General features: G+C 41.1%; 3 protein-coding genes and 1 long non-coding RNA gene across 5 annotated transcripts; all 4 read left to right on the plus strand.

Annotated features, from left to right (window-relative positions):
• The first annotated feature begins 213 nt into the window (after positions 1-213).
• Positions 214-2,463, plus strand: LOC136421055 (uncharacterized). Its single transcript, XM_066408199.1, has 5 exons — positions 214-513; positions 1,093-1,189; positions 1,452-1,632; positions 2,238-2,413; positions 2,459-2,463. The coding sequence occupies exons 1-5, from the start codon at positions 214-216 to the stop codon at positions 2,461-2,463; spliced, it is 759 nt and encodes a 252-aa protein (XP_066264296.1).
• A 151-nt stretch (positions 2,464-2,614) lies between these two features.
• Positions 2,615-3,981, plus strand: LOC136420451 (uncharacterized). The gene is made up of 4 exons (XR_010753212.1): positions 2,615-2,712; positions 3,091-3,490; positions 3,613-3,720; positions 3,868-3,981. It is a non-coding gene; the product is annotated as an uncharacterized lncRNA (long non-coding RNA).
• Positions 3,982-4,158: 177 nt separating this feature from the next.
• LOC136420450 (tumor necrosis factor ligand superfamily member 13B-like) lies at positions 4,159-5,929 on the plus strand. Of its 2 annotated transcripts, none has more exons than XM_066407388.1 (5): positions 4,159-4,255; positions 4,451-4,490; positions 4,634-4,663; positions 4,875-4,987; positions 5,323-5,929. In XM_066407388.1, the coding sequence occupies exons 1-5, from the start codon at positions 4,247-4,249 to the stop codon at positions 5,578-5,580; spliced, it is 450 nt and encodes a 149-aa protein (XP_066263485.1). In that variant the 5' UTR covers positions 4,159-4,246; the 3' UTR covers positions 5,581-5,929. The 2 variants fall into 2 exon arrangements, with proteins under 2 accessions (XP_066263485.1, XP_066263486.1); XM_066407389.1 differs by having other exon boundaries at positions 4,162-4,255; positions 4,454-4,490.
• A 3,520-nt stretch (positions 5,930-9,449) lies between these two features.
• LOC136420440 (uncharacterized) lies at positions 9,450-13,350 on the plus strand. Its single transcript, XM_066407366.1, has 9 exons — positions 9,450-9,917; positions 10,078-10,147; positions 10,351-10,677; positions 11,060-11,179; positions 11,399-11,433; positions 11,583-11,619; positions 11,739-11,774; positions 11,943-12,046; positions 12,404-13,350. The coding sequence occupies exons 1-9, from the start codon at positions 9,642-9,644 to the stop codon at positions 12,653-12,655; spliced, it is 1,257 nt and encodes a 418-aa protein (XP_066263463.1). The 5' UTR covers positions 9,450-9,641; the 3' UTR covers positions 12,656-13,350.
• Positions 13,351-13,412: the final 62 nt, after the last annotated feature.

Raw genomic sequence — 13,412 nt, forward strand, 5'->3', positions numbered from 1 at the left:
ACTAGCATGTATATATCGTGCTTAAGGGAACGAAGCCAGCTGCAGGTTTCTTCAACTGGACATAACGCCTGGCATGCATATTCAGGTGCTTGTTTTGAAGTCACCGAGGCTTGCTAGCTGGGCACAGTTGGTAAAGGGTCGTGTTGCATAGACAGACAGCTCGCCTTGGAAACAGTGGAAACTTGGGAAAATGCTACACTGACTACATACAACATGGATCCGGAAAAATCTCACTCTGTGAAACAAGATGCGCAGTTCTGCGAGGCTGACGAGTCCAGAACAAGCCTCAGAAAACACGACAGCAGCTTTTCTGTGTTGTTGTTGTTCGTGTTTTTGTCCGTGTTGAATGGAGCTGGATACATGCACTTAGCAATGCGCCTGACATATGTTGAAGGTCAGCTTGCTTTGCAGTGCGCCCACCCTGGACAGTTAGTAAGAGAGACGGATAGACAACAACATGGTGTCATCGAAAAGTTTGAACAGACCTGGGAACAAGGAGCTAACAATGAACAGGTATGCCAGAGTGTTCTTTGGCTCTTGTCGTCTTCAGAGACGGTCGACAGCTTTCGGTCCATTTCTCAGCTTAGCAGTCAGTCACGGTCACTCTGGGGGGGGGGGGGGGGGTCCTAGCTTTGCAGTGCCTCTCGTGACTTAGGAGACCAATTCTGGCACGGCAAATCCTGTTGCAGAAAGTGCAGTGAAAGACTTCACTGACGTTTATCCCCTCTGTTCTGTTTTTCCTTCTATGTCTAGCCTCCGATTCTCTCTTCTCACGGGCAGCCCTGTAGAGCTCCATGCCGCTGTGCACTGCTGCTCTCCATCTACATCTGTCTGCTGCTATTGTAAAATGGCGTCATGTCGTCATAGATATCATATTTCAAACTGATAGCATTGAAAGTGAAAGCAAAGAACGACCACTAAAATGTGTTTCAATGGAACTACCACCTGATGACGGGATGCTTTGTTTCCGTGTATAAGGGTTGCGACTCAATGATCGACGTATTTTATGATCTGATGTATTTCTGGAAAATCGAACTGATCGCCAGTGCGAAAGCCATTCAAAAATAAAGATGTTTTGTGCTGTGATTTTAGCAAACGATGGGAGAACTCAAATCTTCACCCGCTCTTCACCCAAACTTTGGGAGGAAAAAACGATCAGAAGATGGGTCTTCTGCAGATAAATGGGAAGGTAAATGTACTGTAGCATTTATGCACGCTTTTATGTACCTTTACAGAGAATCATGGATTATAAAATCAACCAACCAAATCTGAGACTTTTAGTTCCGTCTGCGTTTACTGAATGTTGCATTATTGCAAGTTGATATTTGATAATACAACTTCAAAAGGTTTCATATCTTGCCGCAGAATTTTATACCTTGGTCTAAACAAGTCGCCAGCTCACTGTTCTGTTAATGCTTACAAGTTGCTAATTCCATGCTTGTACTCCATAGTGCGTCTCTTCCACCCAAAAAGCGCGAACGGGAAAAGGCACAAGCGACACCACGACATGGCCAAGGGTGTGGTGGAGGTGCGAATTGGCGGTGGGAAATGGGGGAGAATCTGTGACCGGAACTGGGGCATCGCCGAGTCTAACGTGGTGTGCAGACATCTCGGGCACGACGGGGCCACCAGGTATATGTAAACATGATCTGCATCTTTTAGCACAGCTATTACAGGATATGCTGATGAAGGTAAGACATCTGGATAATCGATATTTCTTCACAAATGAAAGTGTCACTATATACTACGTTATACCGGATAATCATATAACAGCCTCCAGTTTAATCTGGGAATTCCAGTTTAATTTGGGACTACCTCCCACATTTCAGCAATCTTAAACCCGAATGGCTTAATATCACATCTGGTAGATAAAAATGTTTAAAAATATGTAGCAGCCATTGGATTAGCCCAATTCTGTAATTCTGGGGAATGGAGTCAGAATTTCTCAGAATTTCTCAGAATTCTGAATTTGCTGATTTTTTTAGAATTCCGCAGAATTCTGAGAAATTGAGCCAGAATTCTGAAGAGGCTATAGACTTCGTTTTTTAACGTATCTAAAATATCCGATTTCTTCCTCAGTGCCACTCTTTTATATTAGCTACAGGGTAACTTTCCTCTTTTCCTTATACACTCAACTGGTATCACACAGATTCTGCGAGTTAGAGTTTGCATTGACCAATGAAAGTTTCAACTTGTCACGTCACAGTTGTTGTAAATGCTACTAATATCAATGGCAGATCCTACAGGAGGGCTGCGGCCAATTTCGGACAGTACTTCAGTCCGCACTTCTCCCTGAGTGACGTGGAGTGTACAGGGACTGAACAGTTTCTACAGGAGTGCAGGCACATCTTCGACACCACGTCATGCGAGGGGAAGTCTCGGAGCAAGATGTCAGCCGGGGTCAAGTGCGCAGGTAGAACAACGTTTTGCTGTTGTTTAAAACCATCTAATATTACAGTGTGAATTTCACCTACGACAGTGAAATGGAATAACAAGAAATCTATGAATACATATCTTGTCCATTGAATGGACTAGTATATGATTTATACAGATATGTAGTTTGAATGACTATAAGTTTGCCTGTGTCCCTCATGGCAGTTACCGACGAGTGTATGTCCAGTCCGTGTAAGAACGGCGGGACCTGTCGGGACGGTCAGGACCGATACACATGCGAGTGCACGCCGGGGTGGGAGGGGAGGAACTGCGAGATAGGTAAGTCTCTCTTACAATCACAATATCTGCTTTGACACGATTAGAATAGTCCACTTTTCCAGACCCAATAGCCTACTGTATAAAAGTTCACTTTCTGTCTTAAAACATCTAAGTTCATTTATTTATAAAAACTAAGGCTAGTTTCCCCTTTGAAATATACAGGATGTCCAGTCTAAAATGCAACCAAATGTTCAAAAGAACATTTAACGTTTTCGAACGATCTCTCTCACTGCTTGTGTATATCAAACGTTTTGTTTATAAAGAATACGGTGATAAGAAAACATCCCTGGGCAATTTCCTATACAAAATGATCAATTAGTTAAACACGAGGTTCATGCTATGTGACAATACATCTTCTTCCTCTCGTCCATTTGACAGAGACCAACAAGTGTTCGTCCTCTCCTTGTAAGAACAACGGCACCTGTGATGGCGGACAGTACAACTACACCTGCCACTGTACCGAAGGATGGGAAGGACCGACCTGCGAAGCCAGTGAGTTCTGAAACTTTGAAACAAATAATTGTGAAGGTTTTTGAAATTCCAATGATAGATATTACATATGGAAAGTAAATAATTAATGCAATATGCCTATTTTTGTGTTAAAATATCACAGGTTATGTGGCACTATGGCGTGTCATAAACAAGACAATTTCTTCTACCACAGACTCGGATGAATGTGAAGTCAATCCCTGCCAGAACAACGCCACGTGTGTGGATGGAGTTAACACCTACAGCTGCCTGTGTGCCCTGGGGTGGGAGGGACGGGACTGTGACAAACGTGAGTCTAGCTACGTCACGAAGATGGAACGTGTCATGTCAAAAGTACTGCAACTTAAATCATAATATTGTGTTTATCTATATATGAAACAGTCATATTTCTTTTAAAACTATTCATTACAGACAAATGCAGTTCTGATCCCTGTCAGAACAACGGAACGTGTCACGTTACCCAGCATGGATACGCGTGCGCATGCGCACCAGGATGGCAAGGCCACCATTGTGAAAACAGTGAGTGTATTCGGAATAATAGATTTGACTTAGGTGTGCTTAAATATTAATTCATCGCAATCTTTTAAACTGCAAAAATCTGCAATGAATTTTCAGGGTTATTTTTTTTTCAAATCTGAAATGACTGTCCATGTTGTACCCATCCAGTGGAGAACGTGTGTGACTCCAACCCGTGTCAGAACCACGGCACGTGTCATAACGGTGGAGACCACTATATCTGTCAGTGTCAGCACGGATGGGTCGGGGTTCACTGCGAAACTAGTAACGGTAGGTCTCATCAACGTATACGTACACTTAAGTAAGCTCCATGCAGTAAGGGTTTTGAAAATGTGATCAAATGCTCATAGATTTCATTCCATGGAGAAAGATTGAATATCGTGTCCATGTCTCTATATCAGACGTACCTGATATGAAGTGTTATTAACATGGCCTTAATACAAGCTTTTATTTTCTGACAGAGGAAAATGAAAGCGAAAGCAGTCTTGTGGCATCGTCCAATGCCAGTTCACACCATGGATATCATAACATGGACTCGGTACGCTACTTTCACAATGCCTTTAATTCCATAATCATTTCGGAATCCACAATAGAGAAAGTGTTGCATGAATTTTCCTAACTAAACTATGTAAGCTAACAACAAACGTTGACTGCTTTTTGTTTGTATCGATGGAAAAGGCTGTATATAATTTTTTTTTTTAAATTTCAACCAAAAATTGATGTTTTGTTTCAGAAGTCCTCCTCAACCTGGGTACACATTGCGGCCAAATCAGGTATTGAATGTTTTATTCGTAATGGTAATTGCCTAATTGCCAAGTGTGCATAGCATTAGCACTTTTCGTAATATTCCCTCATACTTTTAGTTATAAAATTAAGGCATAGTCATAGCTTATCGTTGTGTCTTCCGTTCTTATAGACTCTGGTGACCACACTGTTACCATCGAGCGTAAGTATTTCAGATTGTCATGTTTAACTCTATACTTTGACTCCATGCCTCTCTTCCCCATGCTTAAATCACGCGAAGGAGATGTAAATGTTAAACCAACTTGTCATTGAAGAAAAAGCATGCAGCAATGATGTTATTTCATAGCCTATAGAAGAAAAACAGATATCGCATAAATCTTATTTGTTAACGGTTGGCCCGTTTTGTCGTACAGGTGGTCACGGGGTGCTGGCAGACCACTGGAAAAAGATTCGCTCCAACAAGTTCAGCTTGGACCATGGGAAACTAGAGGTAAAGGAGGAAGGAGACTACTACATATATAGCCAGGTAGGATATGCCAGAAGATAGATACCTTCTATGAATCACAATATTCAGTTTTCTCAATATAATGTCTTATTTGTGAATCTATTTTTTGATGCAACAACTCCCACAATGTAAAATGAAACTCATGGCTAGCCCCACTCGATTGTAACACTACATCAACGACTTATGCTTGGCCTTATTATTCAGTTATTAGGATGTTAACTTTTATCATATATTTCTATTTTGCACTGTGTCAATAGTTGCTGCCATACATTGTACCGTGTACGATTGCCGTGCAATAAAGTTCTTCCTCTTCTTTTGTGCGTCTTTCCTAACCTCGTCAATTATTGAATCTTCAGGTACAATATATGGAAAACGAGAAGAACGCCTACACAACCAACCACACTGTCATGGTGGCGGGTAAACATGGCGGACCCGACCACTTCCTGACATGCGTACATGAGATGTACGGCTTCCCGCCCTACAAGACGTGCTTCACAGCGGGCATGCGCAAACTGCACAAGAAGGACGTGGTGTACCTACACGTTCCCTGTGACGGGTGTGCTATCTCTCTGGATCATGACACCACGTTTTTCGGTCTGATGAAGCTTACTTAGACTCAGTTGTATAGTTTCAGTATTATTTGATCTTTGCCGCGAGACAGACAATCATGGCGTTTTGTTGATTACTAGATTCAAGTCGCAAAATAGTAATTGGATTTTCATCATATACAGTTCATGGTATCTTTAATGAGTTGCTGCTGCTTATCTGTTTTCAAAGTAATGAAATATTCGAGTAAAACCTACACGTATTACAGTAACTTTTGTATATATTGTATTATGTAACATATCATGACTAGGTAATAACGATGTACGAGTATAACAGGAGATGCAACTGATATTCATTCTGTGATGTTTTTCATTTGGGCATAATGTCAGTACAATAGACATGATAGAGGCGCAATGAAAGTTTCTCACGGAGTCTGAACAGTGTTACAGCAAGTTCACTGCCAAAATATAGTATATGTTTGTAAATATGGGTGATTCTTACTTAGAGATATAATGATAGAATGTATATATATTCTTGGAGTTTCACTGGTTTACCTAGACATTGATCTTTTGGATTATTGCATGATATTTAGTAATTTTGGTAAACGGAGCATGCATATCTATTTGTTCATTTATCAATCTTTTGGGTGGTCCCTTCAGTTAACATTGTAACTGATTGTCTAGATTTTCACAGAGCCAAACCTTTATGATTGACCACAGCTCAACATTGAGCAAGGAGGGAGTTGTGATGGGTTCAATATATTGTATGGTTTTGTGTTGTAAATAAATTCAGTCATGAATCCCTTTCAATGTGTACACGTGAAAGAATAAATACAACAACTAATGTGATATGGACAAGATTAAAAGTTTGCTCAGTGCAAGACCCGACGACTTCTTCAAGGTTACGGGTAACATGAGGAGGGTTGGGACAGTCTCACTCCCCCCCCCCCCATGTATAACTTCCTTGAAAAGAGGTTGTATACACTAGTGCGTTTATGACTAGTCAGTTGATCCACGTTTATATTTATGCCATACATCATTCTCCAGTTGCATGTTACTGTATATACGAGCTCACACTTGTTGATATATGGCCTAAAAGTTCGTTATTGCCTATGAAAGTGAAACAAGTACAGAGAATTCATTTCCTTCAAGACCGTGTCTAAACTGGGCCAATCCTGTGTGACAGAGATTGATTACAACAGACATAATGGCAAGCTTCAGGGGCTACGAATAGCGTATGCATGAATAGCGCCTCTATTGTAAACATGACCTAACAGGTATAAAGGTTACGTCTGGCACAAAGCCAACTGTAACCTGACGACGCCGTACCTGGGAGTGAGGAAGAAAAACAACAAAATGGCGCAGTGCGCTTTGGGACTTCGCGAGTAGACGTTCCCTGCAACCGTGCTTCCTTTGCAGAGGACAGACCGTATTTGAAAACGTGCTAACTTGTGCTCCGAGAAAAGGTGCTGCATCAGCACAATGAGGTCAGTAGATTCGTAATATACTGTTAACTGCTACATATGTACAAAGCTGTTTAAATGCATACTATACTTGGTGTAAATAACACACCGCCGCACCCTAGAGGCTTGGTTAGGTGTGTCAACAAAATATTGGAGAACACACATTCTTCGTGTTCCCTCGTTCTCTTTCCTAATTCAATTCAATTCTATGCAGCCAGTGTCGGCTGCACGGGGGAGGGGGGGGGGGTATCACTAAAAAATATGTTGAGGAGCGTGCCCCTCCCTTCCCCTAAATCAAGCTTGAAACCCTTGTGCATTTTTCACTAGTTTGTTTGTGCCTTTATCTTAAAAAACTCGATGTTTAACTCTATCAGCCATATGGCTGCTTTTCGTAGAGGTCGAGATTACTAGTAGAGATGTCCTTAGCTTAGCTTAGCTTAGTCTACCAGCAAAATTGCCTTTCAGAATACCCTTCAAAATGCAGGGAATAACGTTTCCGAGGGTCAAGATTTCAAGATTTTTCCAGGGGAGCATGTCCCTAGGATTGTTGCGCCTTGGTGCTTGATATGGTGAAACTTCGGTCTGAAGTATCGCACCACCTCATACGAAATTTCCTGCTGTCGCCTCTGAAAGGACTAGGGTTGATCATTTACTAATTGAGGTTCTCTTTTGTCTCTCTTCCTTTACAACACAGAGTGTATATGTGGACCAGACTTCACACGACAGCGATGGTCGTACAGGAGCTATGTTTACTACTCTTGTCCGTCTTTGTGCTGGCCGAGACGGACGATTCCGACTGTCCATCCCCCTGCTCCTGTACTGACCAGTACGGAGAACTCGTCGTCAGCTGCGGAGGACGACAGCTCGAGAGAATCCCTGAAGACATCCCGCCATCAGTCATCTGGCTCGATCTGAAGTACAACAACATCACCGACGTCACGTCTACGAGTTTTGAAGACATTACCCAAGTGAAAGGCATCAATCTGAGCCATAACAAAATTCATACGATATCAGTTGATGCCTTTAAGCACCTGAAGCATCTGGATACGGTCGACCTGTCCCAAAACTTGCTGAAAACCATCTCATACGACTTGTTCAAAATCCCCATAGACTCAGCTGTAAGAGATGCCAGACGTTTCTTTGTTACCTTAGCAATGAACCCCTGGCTGTGTGACTGTAGTTTGGAATGGCTGATAGAGTTATTCAGAAATGACTCTCAACTGTTCAGTAGTAGGCTTGTAACGTGTGATGCTCCTGAGACGTTGCAAGGTGTAGATGTGAAAGAAGTGTCCCTTAGTAAGTTCTTATGTCCAATTGCAACAATCATGCCAACTGAAGAAAAGGATAACAGCACCTACCACTCTATGCCGGCGTCAGGGAGACATGTCTATCATCTTCCTGTGTATATGTTAGCACCGTTTTTTGCCATACTGGTTCTAACAGTGGCACTCGCATTGTTTGTGAGAAGATGTATGGAAGGAAAGTCCCCAAATAGGTATAGGAGAATACCTAATGATGTCTTGTTGACTGGACATGAGAAAGATGGGTCTGTCTGAAGAGATTGATGTGTTTTTCGTCTTCAATGCAGTTATGATGTTGAAATGTTTTTTTAACTGCTGTGCAACATTTAAATGCTGGCAGCTGGAACCTTGACGCTATTTGTGTGCTATTTAATGCAGCGTTCTGTGTTATGCATTGGTAATCCTGACAATGTAACTAATTAATAGTATTTAATGATGGGGTGATCTACTTATAGATCACGTATTTACAATGCTGTTTGGTGGTCATTAAAAGGTTGTACTTTGCACTTTTGTGTGCTTTTTGTATTATGAAAAGTCAAGTCATTTTGAATCAAGTTAAGCCAAGTCTACTGACAGTAAAATAAGGTTTTAATATTTTCAGAAAAATAGCATGTATTGAAGGAAACACAAAACCCAAACATATTCTTCTTTCATACGGCCAGTAAAGTCATTAAAATGGTGATTTGATTGAAAGTTACACAAGCAAGGCCTGCATTGACGTAACGTTAAGGTAAGGAACACGATAGGCGGTCCTCGATTAAGTTTTCTTCGAAGAAAATGAAGCTCAAACACGTACACATGATGAACAATGACATGTGTTGATATTGGAAACAACTTTAGACGATCATGGTACCTAGTGTGCAATTCACAGTAAAGAACGTATTAACATGCTCACTTTCCCAGAAAAGGGTTTGAACATGCATGACGTTTTATTCTACCGTTTAGTCTACCTTTATATGGGGATTTGTCATTAAACGTGATTTTTATGATAAAATATGAAAGGTGAAGTTCTGGTTATCTTTTGTTCATAAGTGAAATTTTGTCCTAGCTTTCCGCGGTTTCATTGAGGATGAAAAAACAGAAACATACGCCTTTATTCAAGCTTAAATAGTACCCAGCACATTGTGTTGCAGTGTTTTTGTCTTGGTCCCAGGCAAGGACAATATTTATGCAAAGGGGGCGTGTACATTGCAGTGTTGTGGGCTTCATTTCAACGCTGTCAAAACACCGCCTAAGGCAAGTGTTGGAGTGAGCGCATAGTTTGTAGACGAGATCTAACCCCGAGGTCTCAGAACGCCAATAACGCAGGCGGTGCAACGATTTCGTCAGGACAACAGATCACAATCTGTCTTATTAGCCAGTTAGCATGAACGTTTGCAAAAACGACGGAAACATGGGGTTTGGTGACAAGCAGAGGGACAGCCTGAAGTTCGTTTGGGTTGTTCTGGTGGCTTTCCTCGTCACTAACGGCGTTGTTTACGTCCACCTGCTCGTCAATAATGGGGACCTGTCGGCCAGACTTAGGGCCGTGGAGGGGGAGTTACAGCCATACCGTCTGTCGGTAGACCATGATCGTCTCAAAAGTCAAATGCCTGAGGATGGAAGAGCTTTGGAGAGAAACAGCGATCTTATCGACAACAAGGTATTTTCCAATTTTATCTGAGGTTACCACAAGTATTTACAAACAAGGATTAGAATATACCAATGTTAGATAACAAATTAGAATAACCCTGTGTGAATTGTAGAGCTACTTTTATGATATAAAACGTACTAATAACTATCATTTTGCATCCTAATCATAGCCGATCATGGTACAGAAACGATCCTACCGAACCGAGCCGAGGGATGAAAAGGCGGTCATCAGCGCCCCAGGTAACATTATCACTTTCTACCCGATTGGTTTGAATAATTTGTATCTCGCTATACGTGTACATGATTTCTTTTATAGAATATTTCTTGTCATGTTTAATTATTCATATCAGATCTATACAACAAATGCAATCTGTTATCTCTTGATTGTTTCGATATCCTGCTTGTCAATGATACATTGTAACGAAGTCTTGGTTCACTTTCAGTTCTGACGATACACGCCAGGCTTGTTGACGGTAAGACTAGCAATGAAGGCCGGCTGGAGGTTCGGAGTGCATCTGGCGGAGAATGGGGAACCATCTGTAACGACAGGTGGGACATGAAGGACGCTGACGTCGTCTGCAGACAGCTGGGGTACAGAGGAGCAGTGCCCGACACGGAGGGCAGCTTCTTCGGAAAAGGCCTGGGCAAGATCTGGCTAGATGAGGTCATCTGTGCGGGGACCGAGTCCAACCTGGCGGAGTGTAAACTTCCTCTGGGGTGGGGAATCCACAACTGTGGGCATGACGAGGATGTGGGAGTTGTTTGCGCAGGTGGAGTAAAAAAGATATTCTTTGTTTTTCTTCTTCGGTTTGGTCCCACACTGGAGCTTTGCTCATAGACAACAGTCCTCCATCTACTTCTTACATGGGCCGATGCCTCTGTCTCTCTGGAGTAAACAATACCATGATATAGTATGATTTTGGTTGCAAGGTTTGGTCTATCAGAGATGTTATATCTTTCAATCACAATTTATTTGGCGAAATGAAGAAAATAAAAGCATGTACACAGTCCTGTTACTTAGAAGTTGTATGTCTTGCAGAAGATTACATATGAATTATAATGTACAATATTGGAACAAATTTTCATGACGAAAAGATTGTCTATTTTGCTTTCACACACATCTTTAATGTGTCTTTATGGTTCTATGGGCAGGAGTTAATGAATGTGCCGCCCACCACTGTGAGAACCACGCGACCTGTTTCGGGAGCAACCAGGAGGAGGGGTACAAATGCCTCTGCGCTCCAGGGTTTCATGGAAAACACTGCGAACAAAGTAAGGGGGAGAACCTAATATAATACTAGTATTCACTTCTGTCATGTTTACGTTATTTACGGTGTATGGGATTAAGTAATATTTGAAGTTGAAAAGATGGCATGAATATGTGTTTATATCATTTCACCATAGATCTGACTTTAATCTGACATAAATCTGAAAATATGTCAACGGCGTAAAATGATAATCATATTTGTTTTTTAATTCAATATTGTGCAGGCTCTCATAGACGTCATCAGACTACTTCGGGGCAGGTAAAACCATTTTATGAACGTTTCAACTTGTCCGTTTGTCTACAAACTTTGTATGTTTACAGTGCAAGCTAGCGCAGTGTCTGTCGTCTACATTTTATGCGTTAACTTTATAACTTCATTAACCGACAGCAATACACTCTACCTTCCAGGCCTCTTTGCTGTCAGTCCATATTCCAGCCAGAACAGGTAAGTAATATTATATTACTCATTACTGTTTCATGTATCATTCCTGCTTGATATTGGTAAATCGGTGTCGGATATAGAAGATTAACAACTTTTTTTTTCTATTTCACTTATTCGAACAGACGAAAGAACAACATCAGCCATGATTCCTGTCAAAGGTAAGTTTCATTATGCTGATATATCTGATATTGAATTTTGGAATTTTAGCAATGCAAGCACGTTACACTTGGTTATTTTAATGCTCCTTCAGATCATTCGTTTATTATTAACCCAATACATCAATTTTTGTCAAGAACAAGGCAATTCAGTCTTATTTCTTTTTCCAGAGGGCATCTTCACCCAGTGGGACTATCATCAGGAGCCAGGGTTTGTGTTTGAGGGCGGACATCTCGGGATCCTGGAACCAGGAAAATACTTCGTCTATAGCCAGGTAATAGCCTTAGATATAGTATAAAGCTCTTATATTTGAAATTGAGCATTTGTTATGTGAACAAATCAATCGATTGCTTGCTTGCTATGCGCACATTATATTTTTTAAACTAAATGATATACCCGATGAGCATCCGTACAAAATAGAATTCAAAGCCAATGTGTAAGTTGTTGCTAAAGGGGGGGGGGCACGGTGCACTGGTAGAAACCAAGGGAGTAGAAGTTTTGTAAGCATGCTTTAAAATTTTAATCACTGAAATCTTACATTCTTTTTGACCTACCAAAGATGATCTAAGCTTTCATACCATCTATAGCTCTATTTCTATACCACGTTCATGCCTGTATTCATATCAAACAGGTCGAGTTTGCCGGAGACGAAGCAGATGCAGGGAGTAAATACTCCATCAGAGTAGGAGAGACGCCGTTCCTGAGCTGCACGTTACCGGTGGAAGGTATCCCTCCGCAATACACGTGCTACACCGGCGGGGTGTTAGATCTGAAGTACGGGGACAAAGTCTACATCTACGTGGAGACGAAGGAAACGTGCAACATCGGCACGGAGGCGGACAGAACGTACTTTGGGGCCATCAAACTTTCTGCTAAATTGTAAATGGCAGCTAATGACCTCTATTTCTAAGCGCCATATGCAACTAGCCCCATATGCATTAAAACAGAAACACTCTTTGTACATGCATTTTTATATAACAAGAAGATTAAGGATCAAGAGAGTTTTAATCTTGACTAATTATCAAGGTTAGACTGGTTTGACTTCATCGCATTGTGAATGATCGACCAAGTCGTGAACTTTATCCGAACATGTGTGCAAGTCATGCTATCAACACTGCCAAGTCTGTTAAGTACATATCGAATAGTAACTATCTAAGTTCAAGTTTATGCACATGTGAGTGGTTAAACATTTTATTTGAGTATAATTGCCGACGTGTTTTGTTGAACAGTGTCAGTTGTATATAGCTAGGGTGGTTGCGTATCTCTTTTCCACATTGTAAGATATCACATCCTACAGGTATGGTCCACTAGATATAGCCACAATGGTATCGAAAGTTTTACGTTGTGACTATAATCATTGTACGTGGTTGCTAACTGGGGATCTGACCATGCCTAGGATAAATTTTTGTTAAATCTATTTACAGGTGTGTGAAAATCAAATAAGCTATTACATGAATATTAAATTGTGATAGTTGAAATTAAAATATATCGACTAAAGAAAATGATGACTTAACTATACCTTTGTCCACGCTTGTAAATATTTTGAAGGTTTAACAAATAAAAGACCGTTCTTCCTCATCAGTCTTTTTTATATTGCTATAAACTTGACTGTCTAGTTTGCCACCTATGAAGGTGCAATG

This window comes from Branchiostoma lanceolatum, chromosome 15, assembly GCF_035083965.1.
Source record: "Branchiostoma lanceolatum isolate klBraLanc5 chromosome 15, klBraLanc5.hap2, whole genome shotgun sequence".
NCBI lineage: Eukaryota > Metazoa > Chordata > Leptocardii > Amphioxiformes > Branchiostomatidae > Branchiostoma > Branchiostoma lanceolatum.

Excerpts from the sequence above, each read along its gene's own strand:
- LOC136420450 (XM_066407388.1), top strand. Across the intron at positions 4,664-4,874 it reads CCACACTGTTACCATCGAGC|GTGGTCACGGGGTGCTGGCA; the intron begins GTAAGTATTTCA and ends TTTGTCGTACAG. Across the intron at positions 4,988-5,322 it reads ACTACTACATATATAGCCAG|GTACAATATATGGAAAACGA; the intron begins GTAGGATATGCC and ends TTGAATCTTCAG.
- LOC136421055 (XM_066408199.1), top strand. The coding sequence starts at position 214 with ATGGATCCGGAAAAATCTCACTCTGTGAAACAAGATGCGCAGTTCTGC. Across the intron at positions 514-1,092 it reads AAGGAGCTAACAATGAACAG|CAAACGATGGGAGAACTCAA; the intron begins GTATGCCAGAGT and ends CTGTGATTTTAG. Across the intron at positions 1,633-2,237 it reads GGGCACGACGGGGCCACCAG|ATCCTACAGGAGGGCTGCGG; the intron begins GTATATGTAAAC and ends TATCAATGGCAG.
- LOC136420440 (XM_066407366.1), top strand. The coding sequence starts at position 9,642 with ATGAACGTTTGCAAAAACGACGGAAACATGGGGTTTGGTGACAAGCAG. Across the intron at positions 10,678-11,059 it reads TGTGGGAGTTGTTTGCGCAG|GAGTTAATGAATGTGCCGCC; the intron begins GTGGAGTAAAAA and ends TTCTATGGGCAG. Across the intron at positions 11,620-11,738 it reads CCATATTCCAGCCAGAACAG|ACGAAAGAACAACATCAGCC; the intron begins GTAAGTAATATT and ends TTATTCGAACAG.